This window comes from Micromys minutus (assembly GCF_963924665.1).
Source record: "Micromys minutus genome assembly, chromosome: 10".
NCBI lineage: Eukaryota > Metazoa > Chordata > Mammalia > Rodentia > Muridae > Micromys > Micromys minutus.
The window spans coordinates 34,748,911-34,763,553 of record NC_137979.1 but is presented as its reverse complement, the minus strand read 5'-3'; the positions used below and the strand labels follow the sequence as shown (position 1 = coordinate 34,763,553).

At 38.6% G+C, this 14,643-nt stretch overlaps 1 protein-coding gene and 1 pseudogene across 3 annotated transcripts in view; one reads left to right on the top strand and one right to left on the bottom strand.

Annotated features, from left to right (window-relative positions):
• The window catches only part of AATF (apoptosis antagonizing transcription factor), an 81,646-nt gene that overhangs the window by 29,360 nt on the left and 37,643 nt on the right, over positions 1–14,643 (top strand). For both annotated transcript variants that reach the window (XM_080924489.1, XM_080924490.1), the window contains exons 6-9: positions 5,438–5,552; positions 6,951–7,149; positions 7,480–7,644; positions 10,556–10,639. In XM_080924489.1, coding sequence (XP_080780615.1) covers positions 5,438–5,552; positions 6,951–7,149; positions 7,480–7,644; positions 10,556–10,639 — 563 coding nt within the window. The remainder of the gene's footprint in view (positions 1–5,437; positions 5,553–6,950; positions 7,150–7,479; positions 7,645–10,555; positions 10,640–14,643) is intronic.
• LOC308426246 (small nuclear ribonucleoprotein E-like) lies at positions 1,623–1,855 on the bottom strand (annotated as a pseudogene). The gene has a single exon. The product of its transcript is annotated as a small nuclear ribonucleoprotein E-like (transcript).

Genomic DNA, 14,643 nt, shown 5'->3' with positions numbered 1-14,643 from the left:
TTGGTATTGGATAATTAGTAGGTGTGCTCTTCCCTGGAGAAGACTATATCTCTTGCTCTCAGCATTCCTCATTTGCCTGTAGTTTTGTTATTTTCTAGGAATGAGGCCTTATGGGCTTTCCCTTGCCTACTTTGACATGTCTGTTGTTAAACTTGTTCATCTCATGGTTAGGCAGTCATGTTTGGTGAGACTTTATGATAGCTTCAGATATTACTAGGAGACATAATTTCACAGCAAACTTCCTGTTCCTATGACTCGAGTCTTAGATTCAGGAATTGTTTTGTAGATGTATCCTTTGGGACTAGTCTCCACAGCTCTGCATTTTGATTGGCTGAGATGTAATGATCTCCATCTGTTGTAAAAAGTTTCCTTGATAAAGGATGAGGAGTACACTTATCTGCGGGGATAAAGACAAATATTTAGAGTGTAGTTTGGGTTTGTGGTTTGTAAAATGGTAGTTGTAGATTCCCCTCCGAAATTCATGCCTTCACTGGGAGTTTGCTAGTTTCTAATACCAGGCATGGTTTCCTTTTTGTTGAATGGATCTTATGTGCACTGAGAAGCTGCAGGTTACTGCCAAGGTATGCCACTAAGGAACCTTTATGGTTGTCACGCCATGCTGGTTGTTGTGGTTCATAGGCATCATAGCTGAGTAGTTGGCTGCTTTTCACCTCTGGAAGTTTGCATGGCACCTTTGGGTACATGAAAGCTACTCTCCAGGGAGGAAGTATTCAGGTCAGTTCCATCTGTAGGGCCTCCAGACCCTGGGTCTGAAGTGCATGATGTCTTCAGCAGTAGGGACTTAACCTTCCACCTTTGAGGGCAGACAAGGGCAATAGCAATAGTCTGTATGTTTTGGGTGTTTCTTAGACAATCCTGACCAACAGCTCAAGGGAAGGCTTCTCATGCCTGGTTATTGTTCTTGGTGGGGAGAGTATGAATTCAGATGAGAAAATTTTATTCAAAATGTATATGTATATTTAGACTAACATTTATTAAACATTTTATTTGTAATAAAAAAATCTCACATTTATTGTCACCTAATTATAACATGCAATTAAAACAAGATGTATAAATGTAGCTCCCAGCAGAAGACACCTTTAAAAACACTGAACTGGGGCTGGAGAGATGGCTCAGCGGTTAAGAGCACTGACTGCTCTTCCAGAGGTCCTGAGTTCAAATCCCAGCAACCACATGGTGGCTCACAACCATCTGTAATGAGACCTGATGTCCTCTTCTGGTGTGTCTGAAGACAGCTACAGTGTACTTATATGTAATAAATAAATAAATTAAAAATAAATAAATAAAATTTGGGTTCGTGGGATTACTAATGTCTGCAAATAGTCAGGTAAATCTTTAAAAAAAAAAAAAAAAAACACTGAACTGGGCTGGAGAGATGATCAGTGGTTAAGAAGAGCACTGACTGCTCTTCCAGAGGTCCTGAGTTCAAATCCCCAGCAACCACATGGTGGCTCACAGCCATCTATCATGGGAGCTGATGTGTGTCTGAAGACAGCTACAGTGTACTTACATATAATAATAAATAAATCTTTTTAAAAAACAAACAAAAAAAAAAAACTCCACTGAACCGCCTTCTCAACTTTTGCATTTCTTGATCATTGCTAGCTGGAAACACTTTGGTGCATAATAATGTCTCCTTTTAGCATGATCCGACCCAGTTGTTTTCTTGATTTTTTTTTTTTCTCTGCATCATCTAATATGAGGTTCATGTACTCATCAAAGCCAATAATCCAACCCTCTGAATTCGAGATCTGTTTTGCAAGTATCTGAAGGTAAGGTTGATAGGCTGCACCATCACCTTCTGCACCTTCTGGCCCAGGCTGCGGTACGCCATGGTGGAAGTCACAAAGACCAAAGGAGTAGGGAGGTCGCATCAGAAAGCAACTTCTGGAAGCAAGACCTGGAAATGGAAATTGTATTAAAGTTTTTAAGTAAATAATTAATGGTATGGTTTCTTATGACTTTATCAGATACTCTTACTATTATTTCGCCCTTTTTTTTTTCTGTGTTTATCTCCTTCCCACTTCCCTAATTTGAGGCTCCCCTTTGTTCTATTTTCCCTGATCAGATCAGTTGTACCCTAGTTTCCTCTGTTTATTGTTTTTCCACTCCCTACCCTGGCAGTATCCCCTTTTTACTTCCCTGATTTTTAGTTATTCTGGGATGTGTACTCCCATCTAAAGATTTGGAGCTAAGAACCTCTGATGAGAGAGAGTATGTGTGATCTTTTCTAGTTCTGTGGTTTCAATTGAATTGGTTTTTCAGAAACAATGGATTTATGGTTTCACTTTGAGAAATAGTCTTTATCTCTTATAAAGTTACTGCACTTACCTAACAACATGTGAAACCGTAGACTTAATCTTTAGCACTGGAAAAAACAAAACTGAGCATACTCCCATGACTGTGTGAGTGCTCACGGTGCATCACCCCACAGAGACAGCAAAGCCTGTCTGCTGGAGAATACTGTAAAGCAGCGGCAGAGCGAGACCGTCTCCCACCTCTGTTGTCCTGGGTTTTCTCAGTGCTTTTCTAGGAAGGCAGTTTTGCCTTTGAAATTATTATATCCTCAGCCTTTTATTTTTATGTTTTTGGCAAGGCAGAGTTTCTTTGTATAACAGGCTGTTCTCAGACTCAGACATCCACCTGCCTCTGCCTCTCAGGCACTGGGATCAAAGGCATGTGACCACGCCCAGCTCCTTATCCCCTTTTATTGTACTATCTATCCATTTTGTAGTAGAATTTGTTTTAGTCTACTCATTTTGTTTATATCCATTTCCCAAAGCTGATTTACAGAGACATACCTCTGTGTAAGAGTTCATATGCTTCTTTTTATGAAGTGCTTTGTTGTGCATTCAGGTCAGTCTTGACTTATGATCCCCCTGCCTCAACCCTGCATGATCTGAGTATATAAGGTACCATTTCTGGCTCTGATTTATATTTGTTCTTCATCTCTATGATGGAAAACTTACATAAACTTACATTTCTGTTTTATTTTTTTTTAGAGATAGAGAATAATTAGTTGATAATCTTGGTCTAGCACACAAGGTATTTGGGATTTTTTAGGAAATATATTGTAAATCCTTTCAGATTGTATGAATGTATACTAGTTATGAAAGGATTATAGAATTTATAAAAGTTATGATTAGGAATCTCATTTAAATAAGAAAATTGTATTTATATAGCTTTATATACAGATAATGTAAAAGTGTGTAAAGTTGTCTTAGGTCATAAAGTTCTTCCTGGCTAGTCTAGGAATGCTTTTTTAGGTAGCTTAGCTTCTTAGCCTTATGTTAAAATAAAATGACATGGATGGAGCTATACCCCATTAATGAACTGGCAAGGATAGAAAATGATTTAAAAAAATAATAAATAAAGACCAGAAAGAAACACTAAGACTCAAAAAAACAAAACAAAGCAAAAATCATTTAGCCAAAGTGTATGTGCTGAAGTTAGTAGGGAGTGAATGCAGAGGTTGTTGAATGAAAATAGGGATGTCTGTGAGATTATAACTTGAAAAGGGGCAAGAAGTGATTGAACTGTGGCCAAAAACGAAGAGTTATTGTTCTTGGTCTCAAGACAGTCCTCAATTAGGTCCTCCTACAGGAGTTGCTTTTACAGCCTTGTTGCCTCCAGTGTTTATGTAAAAGTGACTCCTACAGATTATCAGTAATAATATAAATGAAAAATATGAGAATTCATAACCAATTACATGTATAGCGTTAACAAGTATACAAATGTCAGTGATTTGTGAAAACAGCGCAGAAGAAAAATGTAGTCAAGAGAAGATCAGGTGGAAGGAAGTTCTGTTTTGAGGTGGCAGGTTTAAGTTGTGATAGGGTATTGAGGTAGAGATTGTCTGGCAGTTACTGAAAATGTGGGATTTGATTTTTAGAGCATAATCTATGTGTTCTCAACAAATAAACATTGATTATCAATATTTAGTGAGCTCTTTAGTAGGAGTACTCTAATACAGAAGTCAAGAGTTCAGAGGTCTGGCGGTTTTTGTTTGAGACTGAAACCCCTGGCTGTTCTGGAACTCACTTTGTAGGACCAGGCTGGCCTTGAACTCACAGAGACCCATCCTCCTCTGCCTCCCAAATACTGAAATTAAAGATGTCTGACACCACACCCAGCAGAATTCCAGTTTTTAGTGTTTTGGTTTGCTCTATCTAGCCCAGGCTCACTTTAAATTCCTTTTGTAGCACAGAGGATGACTTTGAACTTCTGATTTCTTACCTCCACCTCCTGAGTCCTGGGATTATAGATGTGCCACCATGCGAAGTTTATGTTGAGTATCAATTCCAAGGCCTTTATGAGTCCTAGGCAAACAGTCTACTGACTGAGTTACAGCCCCAAATTTTTGTTGTTGTTTTTGAAAGTTTGTAGCCATGGAATGTATACTTAATTTTGACCTGTATGTATTACAGATGTAGTCTGTTGGCTGTAAAAACAAAGTGAGAATACTGTCCTATGAGTAAACCCATTATCCTGGCAGGATCTTTCTGTGTAGCCCCAAATGGCCTGGTGCCCAAGCCTCTCAAGTTCTATCCATGTACAAATTAATATACAATTTAGTACTATAAATTGGAAACTATTATTAACTTGTCTGGTTTGGCTCTGGTTTTTCCCTGTGTGTGGTATGCATTTATATTTGTATACATGTTCTTGTGTATATCTGTGCATATGTGTGCTTGTGACTGTGGAGACTAGAGACCAACATCACGGGGATATCTTTGGTGTTCCTCACCTTATTTACAAGAGGCATGCTCTCTTACTTAAGCCTGGAACTTGCTGTTTTGGTCTAGTTAGCCAGCTTGTTCTGGGGATCCCAGCTCATCTTTTCTATGTCTGGAAATCTAAAATCTCCGGTTCTTGTGCTATACAGCAAATGCTTTACTCACTGAGCCATGTCCCTAGCCCTCTAACTTGGGTTTTGTCCATGGACAGAGACTTTTAAAGGATATGTTCGAAAGGTCAAGAGACTAATTTGCAGCTCAGGTCAGAGGCAGATGAGATCTGGCAGGAGAGAGAGGACTGAGCTGCACTCTTTGCAAGGGGAGGGCCTTTCAGGAGGAATTGCTTATTAGACTCATCACCCAGGAGATCTGAGAGTTGCCTCTAGGATATACCCAAGGAACTTAGTATCAGATTTTATTAGTTATGATAACAGGCAAGGAGTTTGCCAAACTTAATGACTTTAACAACTGGCCACTGAAGTCTTTCTATTTGCAGACACATTTCTAAGCATCATCCACATGCTATCTTGCCTATTCCTTAGCACCACATCTCAGAGAGTACTGACAGTCTCCATCCAGAAGTGTCCCCAGTCAGAACGGCTCAGGAGACAGGGAGTGACAGCAATTGTAGAAAGTTGTAAATGACTAATTATCCCTTTTCTGCTTTATTTCTATTCCAGGTCACAAAGCACTGAAAGCATTATTAAGGTCATTAGTGGATCTCCAGGAAGAGTTGCTTTTCCAGTACCCAGATACTAGATATCTAGTAGATGGAACGAAACCCAACACAGAGAGGTAAAGAGGAAGCAGAACCATTGGCTTGCTTATTTTCTTCTCATCTGGACAGATTCCTATTCTGTATGAAAAAGGAAAGCATGTCCTTCTCAGACAAATAGAAATGGGAGTTGATAAAGATAAAATGGAGCTGCTTTTATGTTTAACTGGTAGTTAAAACTGAACAGTGGGGATTAGAGTGCTTGTTCTAGCTTTTTTGTAACTACTTATCTTTGTAGCCCAAGGCAAAATATGTGCTTCTCTTTTGTTCTGTAATAATTAGTAGATTATAATCATGTTTTTAATATTAATGTTTATAAAATACTTTCTTCCTATACTGTGGACTCAGTCACAACCATCTCTCTTAGTACTTTCTAATATTGGGACCTGTAGTACAGTGAGTGCCTCTGCCTGAGTAGTTGGAGGTTGTGATATATTCATTCTCATAGTGGTTTTTATCGTGTGTACAGTTGTCCCTCCCCAAGGGGGAATGGCTCTGGAACCTTTCATGGATACCCACATCTGCAGATACTGAGTCCTGTATGCATCCTTCTGTGAACTTTATGTCATCCCCAAAGTTCTTATAATTAATTACACAACATAGTGCTAGGTAGATAGTTGCTAGGGAATACTGCCCATGTTTGGAATGGCTGTGAATGAACTTCCTCTGCTGGTTTTGATCTGCACTGCATTTCAGGTTAGTGCTGATGTGGGTGCCTATCCCTTGCAGTTTTCTTCACAGTAAGCTTCTCTTCATTAGGTTCAATTAATATTATTCACCTCTTCTTAACAGTTGGCTATGGAAATATGTTTCTCTTATTGATTTTGGGATTTAAGGTCACAGAAATGTGAGTATGTGCTTAATTTTTTAAGTTTTAAAGCTTCTCCTGTAACAGTATGTGCCTGCTTCATACACATTTCAAGTGATATTTTTACAATCTCATTTCTTTTTATGGTGTGCTTACCATTAAAAAAAGTTAAACCTAGGTGTTTTGGATATTCATTTGAAAATTCCCATGAATCTTTGGTTCTCCTTATGAACTCTAAAACATTTTTTAATCATTATTTTTATTTTATGTGTATAGGTGTTTTGTCTGCATGTATGTTTGTGCACCATATATAAGTAGTGCCTGCAGAGGCCAGAAAAAGGTATCATATCCCCCCTGGAACTGGAATTACAAATATTTGTGAGCCATCAAGTAGGTGCTGGGGATTAACTCAAATCCTCTGGAAGGGCAACCAATGCTCTTAACCATTGAAATTCTAGCTCATGAGACTCTTTTCAACCAAACAAAAAGCCATCCTCATATTTCTGATATAATATAGTTATAATGGGCAGGATCTAAATACTTGATGTGAACCTAGTCTGTTATTCAAGTAATATTTACATTAGACTTAATGTTCTTACTGGCTTTTTAGTGAGGAGATTTCCAGTGAAGAAGATGAGCTAGTGGGAGAAAAGAAGAAACAAAGAAAGGCCCCACGAAAGAGGAAACTAGAAATTGAGGACTATCCCAGCTTCATGGCAAAGCGCTGTGCTGACTTTACCATCTACAGGAACCGCACACTACAGAAATGGCATGATAAAACTAAGCTTGCTTCTGGAAAACTGGGCAAGGTGCGTGTGTGTGCATGTGTGCGTCCACTGGCTTCTACCATTCGGTGTTAACTTTATTAGAATATTTTATTCTGGAAAGGGTATCTTGTTCTGTGCTCAAAGTGTGAAATACTTTTAAATAAGCAGACATGAAAACATTATTAAAGGAGCAGAAGAAAATGATGACTGCGTAAGAACTAAGATTGTTCTGAGAGCCATTGTAGGGATGCTCACCTTTTAACAGGAACCTCCCCTGAAAAGACATCTCTTTCTCGGCTGACAGAGAGAAAAGCAGTGTAGCTGCCTTCAGCACTGACCTGCGTCATCTGACATTGTTTAATGCTGTTGTAGGGTTTCGGTGCCTTTGAACGCTCGATCTTGACTCAGATTGATCATATTCTGATGGACAAAGAAAGATTACTTCGAAGGACACAGACCAAGCGTTCTGCCTACCGAGTTCTTGGCAAACCCGAGCCAGTCCCAGAGCCTGTTGCAGAGACTTTGCCAGGAGAACCGGTAAGAACTCAGGGACATGTGGTTATAGGAGCAATCTCTGGGAGGCTAGTTAAATGAATAGCCTGCAGAATGAACTCTCTATTAGAAACGGGTGAGCTGAAGAGAGCAGCACCACATTGCTGGCTGTCAGCAAGAGGCTTTGCTTGTTCACATCTCTCCATTTTTGTGTTTATATAGGAGCTTGACAGGGGCAATGTTGAAAGTCCAGTTTTAAGATTTAGGGGATTTGGATGTTTGTGGTTGCTTCTATGATCTGGAGATCTGACCCAGGGCCTCACATGCTGTGCAAACCCTCTACTATTGTCCTGCACCCTAGACCTTAAGATACAGTTTCAAAGCTACTTTGTAGAAATGGCAGAATAGATATTAAAATTCTTTGTTTAAAATAAAGTATTTTTATTTTGTTTTTTTTTTGGGGGGGGGTATTTCTGAGACAGGGTTTCTTTATATAGCCTTAGCTGTCTTGGAACTCACTTTGTAGGCCAGGCTGGCTTCAGACTCATATTTACACCTGACTTCCAAGTGCTTTAATCCAAGGGGATTAAAGGCATGTGCCACAACCACCGGCTATTTTTTGTTTATTTTATGTGTATGTATGAGTGCTTCACTTCTATATATGGTTGTGCACACACTGAGTGTTCAGTGCTTGTGGATGCCAGAAGACGCTGTTGCTCATCTGGAATTGGGGTTAACACTGTTAGCTATCATGGATGCTGGGAAATGAACCTGGGTCCTCTGTAAGAGCAGCAAGTGCTCTTAACTGCTAAGCCATCTCTCAATACCCCCCCTCCATTTTGATTTTATATTTTATACATTTTTATGTTTATAGATTTTTAAAATTAGAATAATGTCACTTTTCATTTTCCCTTTCCTCTTAGCACTTCCATGCCTTCCAACTCAAATTGATAGCCTCTTTTTCTTTGGTTTATTATTGTTACGTACATGTATAAGTATGTATATGCACACACAAATATCTAAATACAACCTGCTGAGTCTTTTTTGTTGTTTGTATGTGTGGTTTCAGGGCTGTCTACCTCATACTGAATAACCAATAAGGGAGCTCATCCTTGGAGAGGCTAATTTTTCCTTGTCTAGAAGTCATTTATCTATAGGAAAAACTCTTTGAAACTTTTCCCCTTCCATGTTACATATTTTAATTTTTAATTACATATATATATACACACACACACCTAATGCTTTTTAATTTTATTAAATTTTTTCTACTCTGAAAATTCTGATCCTTATATTGTTGCTACTGCATGCTTTATGCATGCATATGACATATGTAACATAGATAAATGTTTTTCTTTTAAAATTATTTTTCAATATTTATTTAATTTTTAATAATGTGTAAGTGCACACACACATGTAGGTATGTGCATGTGAATGCAGGCCAGAGGTATTGGGTCCTCTGGAGCTATAGTTATACATAGGTTGTGAACAACCTGATACGTGTTCTGAGAATTGAACTTTAGTCCTCTAGAAGAGCAATGCATGCTCTTAACCACCAAGCCACCAAGCCCTGAGAGACTCCAGCCCCTTTTAAAATTTTTAAAAAACGGTTTTCAAAGTTTCATCACACACACCCACACACACCCCACACGTGGTATATACTCCAAGAGTACTCTCTCCCATTATCCTCTCTTATCCCCTTACCACTCTACCAGACTCTGTCTTCTTCCCAGTCTTCTCCTACCTTCATGCCTTTTCTGTTGGTTTGTGGCCCACTACTGTTAATTAGGATTTTTTTCATATGTATGGTTGGAGGATTATTTGCTTGAGCAAGGACAACTAGGAATTGAAGAATATGGTTCTCATTCCCCAGCAGCCATTACCTGCTTATAGTACTTCAGGGGGTCATTTTGTAAAATTAAGTCAAATAGATATATATGCATCTATATAAATATGTAAAATGCCATTATATTTTAAAATATTAAAATATTTTAAATATCCTATATTCTAGATACTTTAGCCATGAAAATCTACCTTCATTTTTTCTGTTTGTAAAGAATTCTATTATGTGCTGGGCTGTGGTGGTTGGAGGCAGTGATAGACAAATCTCTTGAGTTTCGGGCCAGCCTTGCTTGTCTACAGAGCAACTTATAGGACAGCCAGGGCTACAGAGAGATCCTGTCTGGAAATCACAAACTTAAAAAAAAAAAAAATTCCATTGAATGACTAAAAGCTATAATTTAGTCAAACTTGATGTTTCTGTTGTAGCCAATTATAAACAAATTGTAGGAAACATTACTAAATATTCCTACTTACTTGTGTAAATATATAGATGAATTTTAAAAAGTGAGAATGTTAAAAAAATTATATTAAATACTGATTGATATTGCCAAATTACCTCCCAAAAGACTCATGTTAATTTCCAGTCCCCCTGGCTCTTTTCTCAGTCCTAGGTATTACCAGTCTGAGAGGTGAAGTATTTTTTGTGTGGATTTTGATAAAAGTGGGCTTAACCATTTTCATGATAATTTATGCCCCTTTATTCTGTCAACCACCTGTTAATATTTCCCTCCTTTCTCACTTTTTTTTTTTTTTTTTGAGACTTAGTCTCACTATAGCATTCAGGTTCTTGAAATTTTTTACTGATTTTATTTAATTAATTTATTTTATTTTAAGAGTTCGTAGCTGGACTTTTTTGCTCACATCTTTTAATCACAGCATTCTCAAGGCCAGCCTGGTCTATAGAAGGAATTCTAGGACAGCCAGAGATACACAGAGAAAACTCTTTCTTGAAACAAACAAACAAGTAAATGAATAAATAAGTAAATGAAGGGTTCTTTTTTTATATCTTAAGGAAAAAGTGCCTTGACCTTTAGGTTTAGTACTTAGAGTAGCAAGGTTGATGGACAGACTTCCTAGGATTCACACTTTCAAACCCTTTTCCTTCCTGTTGACATAGGAGATCCTTCCTCAGGTCCCTGCCAATGCTCACTTGAAGGACTTGGATGAGGAGATTTTTGATGATGATGACTTTTACCACCAGGTATGAATTTTACACATCCTTCTTTTGTTGCAACAAGCCAGGTTTTTGCATTTTAAACCACTGATCAAATTCTCCAAGTTAAAGGAAGGATCAAGACAAGAGTTCAGACTTAAGTGGTGTCATTTTGGATCATGGGTTTCTTTGGCTTTGTATTATCCGTTTTAGGTGAAAACAGCTCAGCTATTTTGTGAATGTTGTTCTGGTCTAAATTACTTGTAAAATAGCTTAAGTTTCTTTTAGTCGGGTATTTACTCTTTGCTGCTGCTGGGTGGTACTTACTTTTGTTTTCAGTTTTAAGAGAGTGTCTCACTGTGTACTAGTCCAGAGCAGCTTCAAACTGGCAGCATTGCTTTAGTCTCTGGAATGCTGGCACAACCGGTGTGCACTACCACATTGGCTATTCAGCCTAACCTATCTTGTCCCACTCCAGGTACTAGCCACCCTGAGACCCAGAGCTTTGTACATGCTAGGCAACAGTCAAGATCCTAGAGTTCTTGAGTTATATTTCTGTTTCTATAACCTAATTTAGTCTTTCTAATGTGACTTGTTAAAAAAATAAAAGATTAACTTATTTTTATTTTCCAGTTTGTATGTATGTGTACCATGACCGTGCTTTGTGCCCAAGGAGGCCAGAAGAAACTATTAGGTCCCTTAGAACTGGAGTTATGAATGGTTGTGAACCTCCAGGTGGGTGCTGGGAACACCGTCGTTCTTTGCAAGAGCAGTAAATGCTGCTAACCACTGAGCCACCTCTTAGTACCTTTAATTTTTTGGTGTGTGTTTAAGTTAGTTTAGTTGTGCATTAAAAATGTAAGCTACTGTTGGTTTTCTCATCTTTCTGTCTAACAGTTTAAAGAGATCATCAGTAAAAGTTGACATGATCGAATCCTCAAGTTTTTATCTTCTCGTTGTTGGTGTTTTGGGGGCGGCATCTCACTGTGTCATTAAGATTAGCCTTGAACTTGCAATTCTTTACTTTCCATGTGCTGAGTGAGAGCCTGCATGTGCCTCCTGTTCTCAGCCTGGTAGTTCTGGTCTCTCAGGAGAGCTCTCCCAGTTCTTTCTGACATTATTTGCTTGCATGTCACTCCTTTTAATAACCCTAGTGCTTGCTTAGATGGGTTAGACATTTGAGATATTTTAAAGGCTACAGTAACTATTTCTGAATCTCTTGATAAGTTATATTAATGAAATGTGCTTTCTTGTCCAATGGAGAATTGAGGATGCTGCTTACTGATGTTGCACTGGTTTTTGTTGAGCTATTGCTTATCAAAATAAGACATTACTCTCAAATTTTAAGTTAGTTTTTCCCAGAGAATTTGCAACAACTTGTTGGAAGATTTAGTCAGAAAAGTTTTAATTGTACTGGAGAAACCTCTTAGGAAAATTATGGCAAGATAAGAATAGGTGATCTGTCTGTGTTGGGAATGCCTCTGATTTTCGGTGGAAAGAGAGACTTGTTTCAATATTTTTATTTAAAATGTTGATTTGTGTGTATATGTGTACACTCACAGTGTGCATGCAGTCCTCGTGTTTAGAAGAGGGTGTTGAATCCTCTGGAGCTAGAGTTACAGGTGGGTGATTGTGGGCTGCCTGATGCAGGTGCTGGGAACCAGACCTCAGTCTGTGCAAAAGCAGTGAATGATTTTATCCTGCTGAGCCAGCCCTCCAGACCCATCTTTTTTCAATATTTGATACAATTACTGCCATAAATAAGTGTAACAAGTATATTAAGGGTAGAGGATAGAGTATTGGCCTCGGCTGCTCCAGTCAGGGGTCTTGATTATTTTCTCTTTCTCCTCTTCTTAAACCCATTTGTCTGAAGGACAGGGAATGTTCTGGAGAGTCTAAGGATGTACTTGACACCGGATATTAATGCTATCTAATTGTGTGGGATCATGGGAGACAATCAAGAATGTTGTAGTTCTCATTAATTGAAGTGTTCATTGCTGGAATAAAAGTGCATTGTGAGTTAAATAGACTGAAGAAGGTAAAGCTGAAATCGCTGCAGAGAAGCCTCCACTGGCAAGACCATGGAGCCTTGAACATTTTTCCTTCCTTATTTCTTTGTCTTCTTTTTATTATTTATTTATTTATTTATTTATTTAGATTCCAAAGGCCTGTTTAAGAAATATCATTACTTGATTGGTCCTTTATCCCAATTAATAATTTTAACTTCAATAAATTCTGATTTCAGAGTTATGACTAGTCACATCTTAGCTTTTCCCCTTGCTGGTTAATTGGGGTGCCGAGGTTAATCTAAATTAAAACTTAAACTAAATAGAGGTCAGTAAGGCAGCTGAAACACCTGAGTGAAACAAATGGGGCTGCCAGGCACAACTTTATCTTGGCTGTTTCCCAAGAGGGAAGTGGCAGCAAATTGGAGTTGTTTCAGCCTTCTGTAAAGGTGAATGATGGGTGACACTTGTTAATGTACAGCGTCTCCGGAAGCATTCCAGATTGCTTTGCTTCTGTACCAACTGCTGCCATCCATGCACACTCAGTAGGAACTGGACCAGTTGCCAACATCTGGTGGCACAGTGAGGCACGGGTGCAAGTCTTGAAACCCCACAGATTCTAAATATGGTGCTTAGAACTGTGCAAGCTTTAATCACTTACCACTCCTTGGCAGCAGGCTACGACAGCTTATCCTAGCCTCGTACATCACGTCCTGACATCTGCTGAGCTGCAAGGCAGCTGCACATTCATTTTCTTTTCTTGCCTTTTCCCATTGCTTTTTAGCCCTCTTCTGCTCACTGCCCCTTTCCTCCCCCATCTCCTCCCTTCAGCTTTCCTCCCCCTCCCCAATATGCCGCTTGGAAGAGATGATCTGTAAAGATTACTGCTTCATTGTGTGCAAGTAATTGTGGTGATGCCAGGCCCTTGACAGACACAGCGTAGCACCTGTTCTGCTGACCTGGTTAATTTCTTCTGTTGAGTGGGATTTGCCAGAGATTGGAACTGAAGCCAATTCAATGATAAGGCTAAAGAAAATGGCTGTATGTTTTCTGTCACCTCCCAATTAAATTGGCTTCATAAAGTGCTTTCCTTATTTGTCAGGGTAGTGAGCCTGAGCTAAGTGTTGCATTCAGAGTGGGTACTATGTGTTACAATAGGCCTGTGAGTTTCTTTTATTTTTTTTTCCTCTTTTGTCTTTTTAAAATATGGTCACGTGGATGAGGTAGATGGTGAATATAATACATTTCACACACACACACCTTTTTAACATACTTGAGGCTAAACTCTTTGGGTCCATGTTTTGTAAGGAAGAGATTATAGCCACATTGAATTTTAATGTTCCATTGTAAGGATTTAAAGGCTTACTTGGTTAATTCAGGTATTATGAGGCTGTGTAAATGGCCTAACTGCTGAGAATGATGTGTAGGGTCAGAGGCCCCCACCTGCTCACACACATTCAGTTTTACTCTCATTCTTTGTTTTTTAATGGTCCTTGAACTTTAAAAGTGTGCCTACTTTATTTAGTAATAGTACAGGTGTGTGTATATTTTATACATGTATGTATATTTTATACATACAAAAATAATGGAACTAAGGGATATCATCATAAATCTCATCCATCCATCCATCCATCCATCCATCCATTGAGACTGGGTTTCTCTATGTAGTTTGTCCTGCCTGTCCTGAGTTCATTATGTAGACCAGGTTGGCCTAGAATTGATAAAAATTTTCTTTTCTCTTCCTTCAGAGTGCTAGGATTTTTTTTTTTTAAGTTTTATTTATTTTATGTATGTGAGCACACTGTACCTGACTTCAGACACACCAGAAGAGGGCATCAGATCTCATTACAGATGGTTGTGAGCCACCATGTGGTTGCTGGGAATTGAACTCGAGACCTTTGGAAAAGCAGTCAGTGCTCTTAACTGCTGAGCCATCTTTCCAACCTCAGAGTGCTAGGATTAAAGGTGTGTTCCACCATTCTGGCTTAATTATTTATTTTTCTAAATGACTTTTTCAAATTATTCTATTTGTATTAATTATATTTT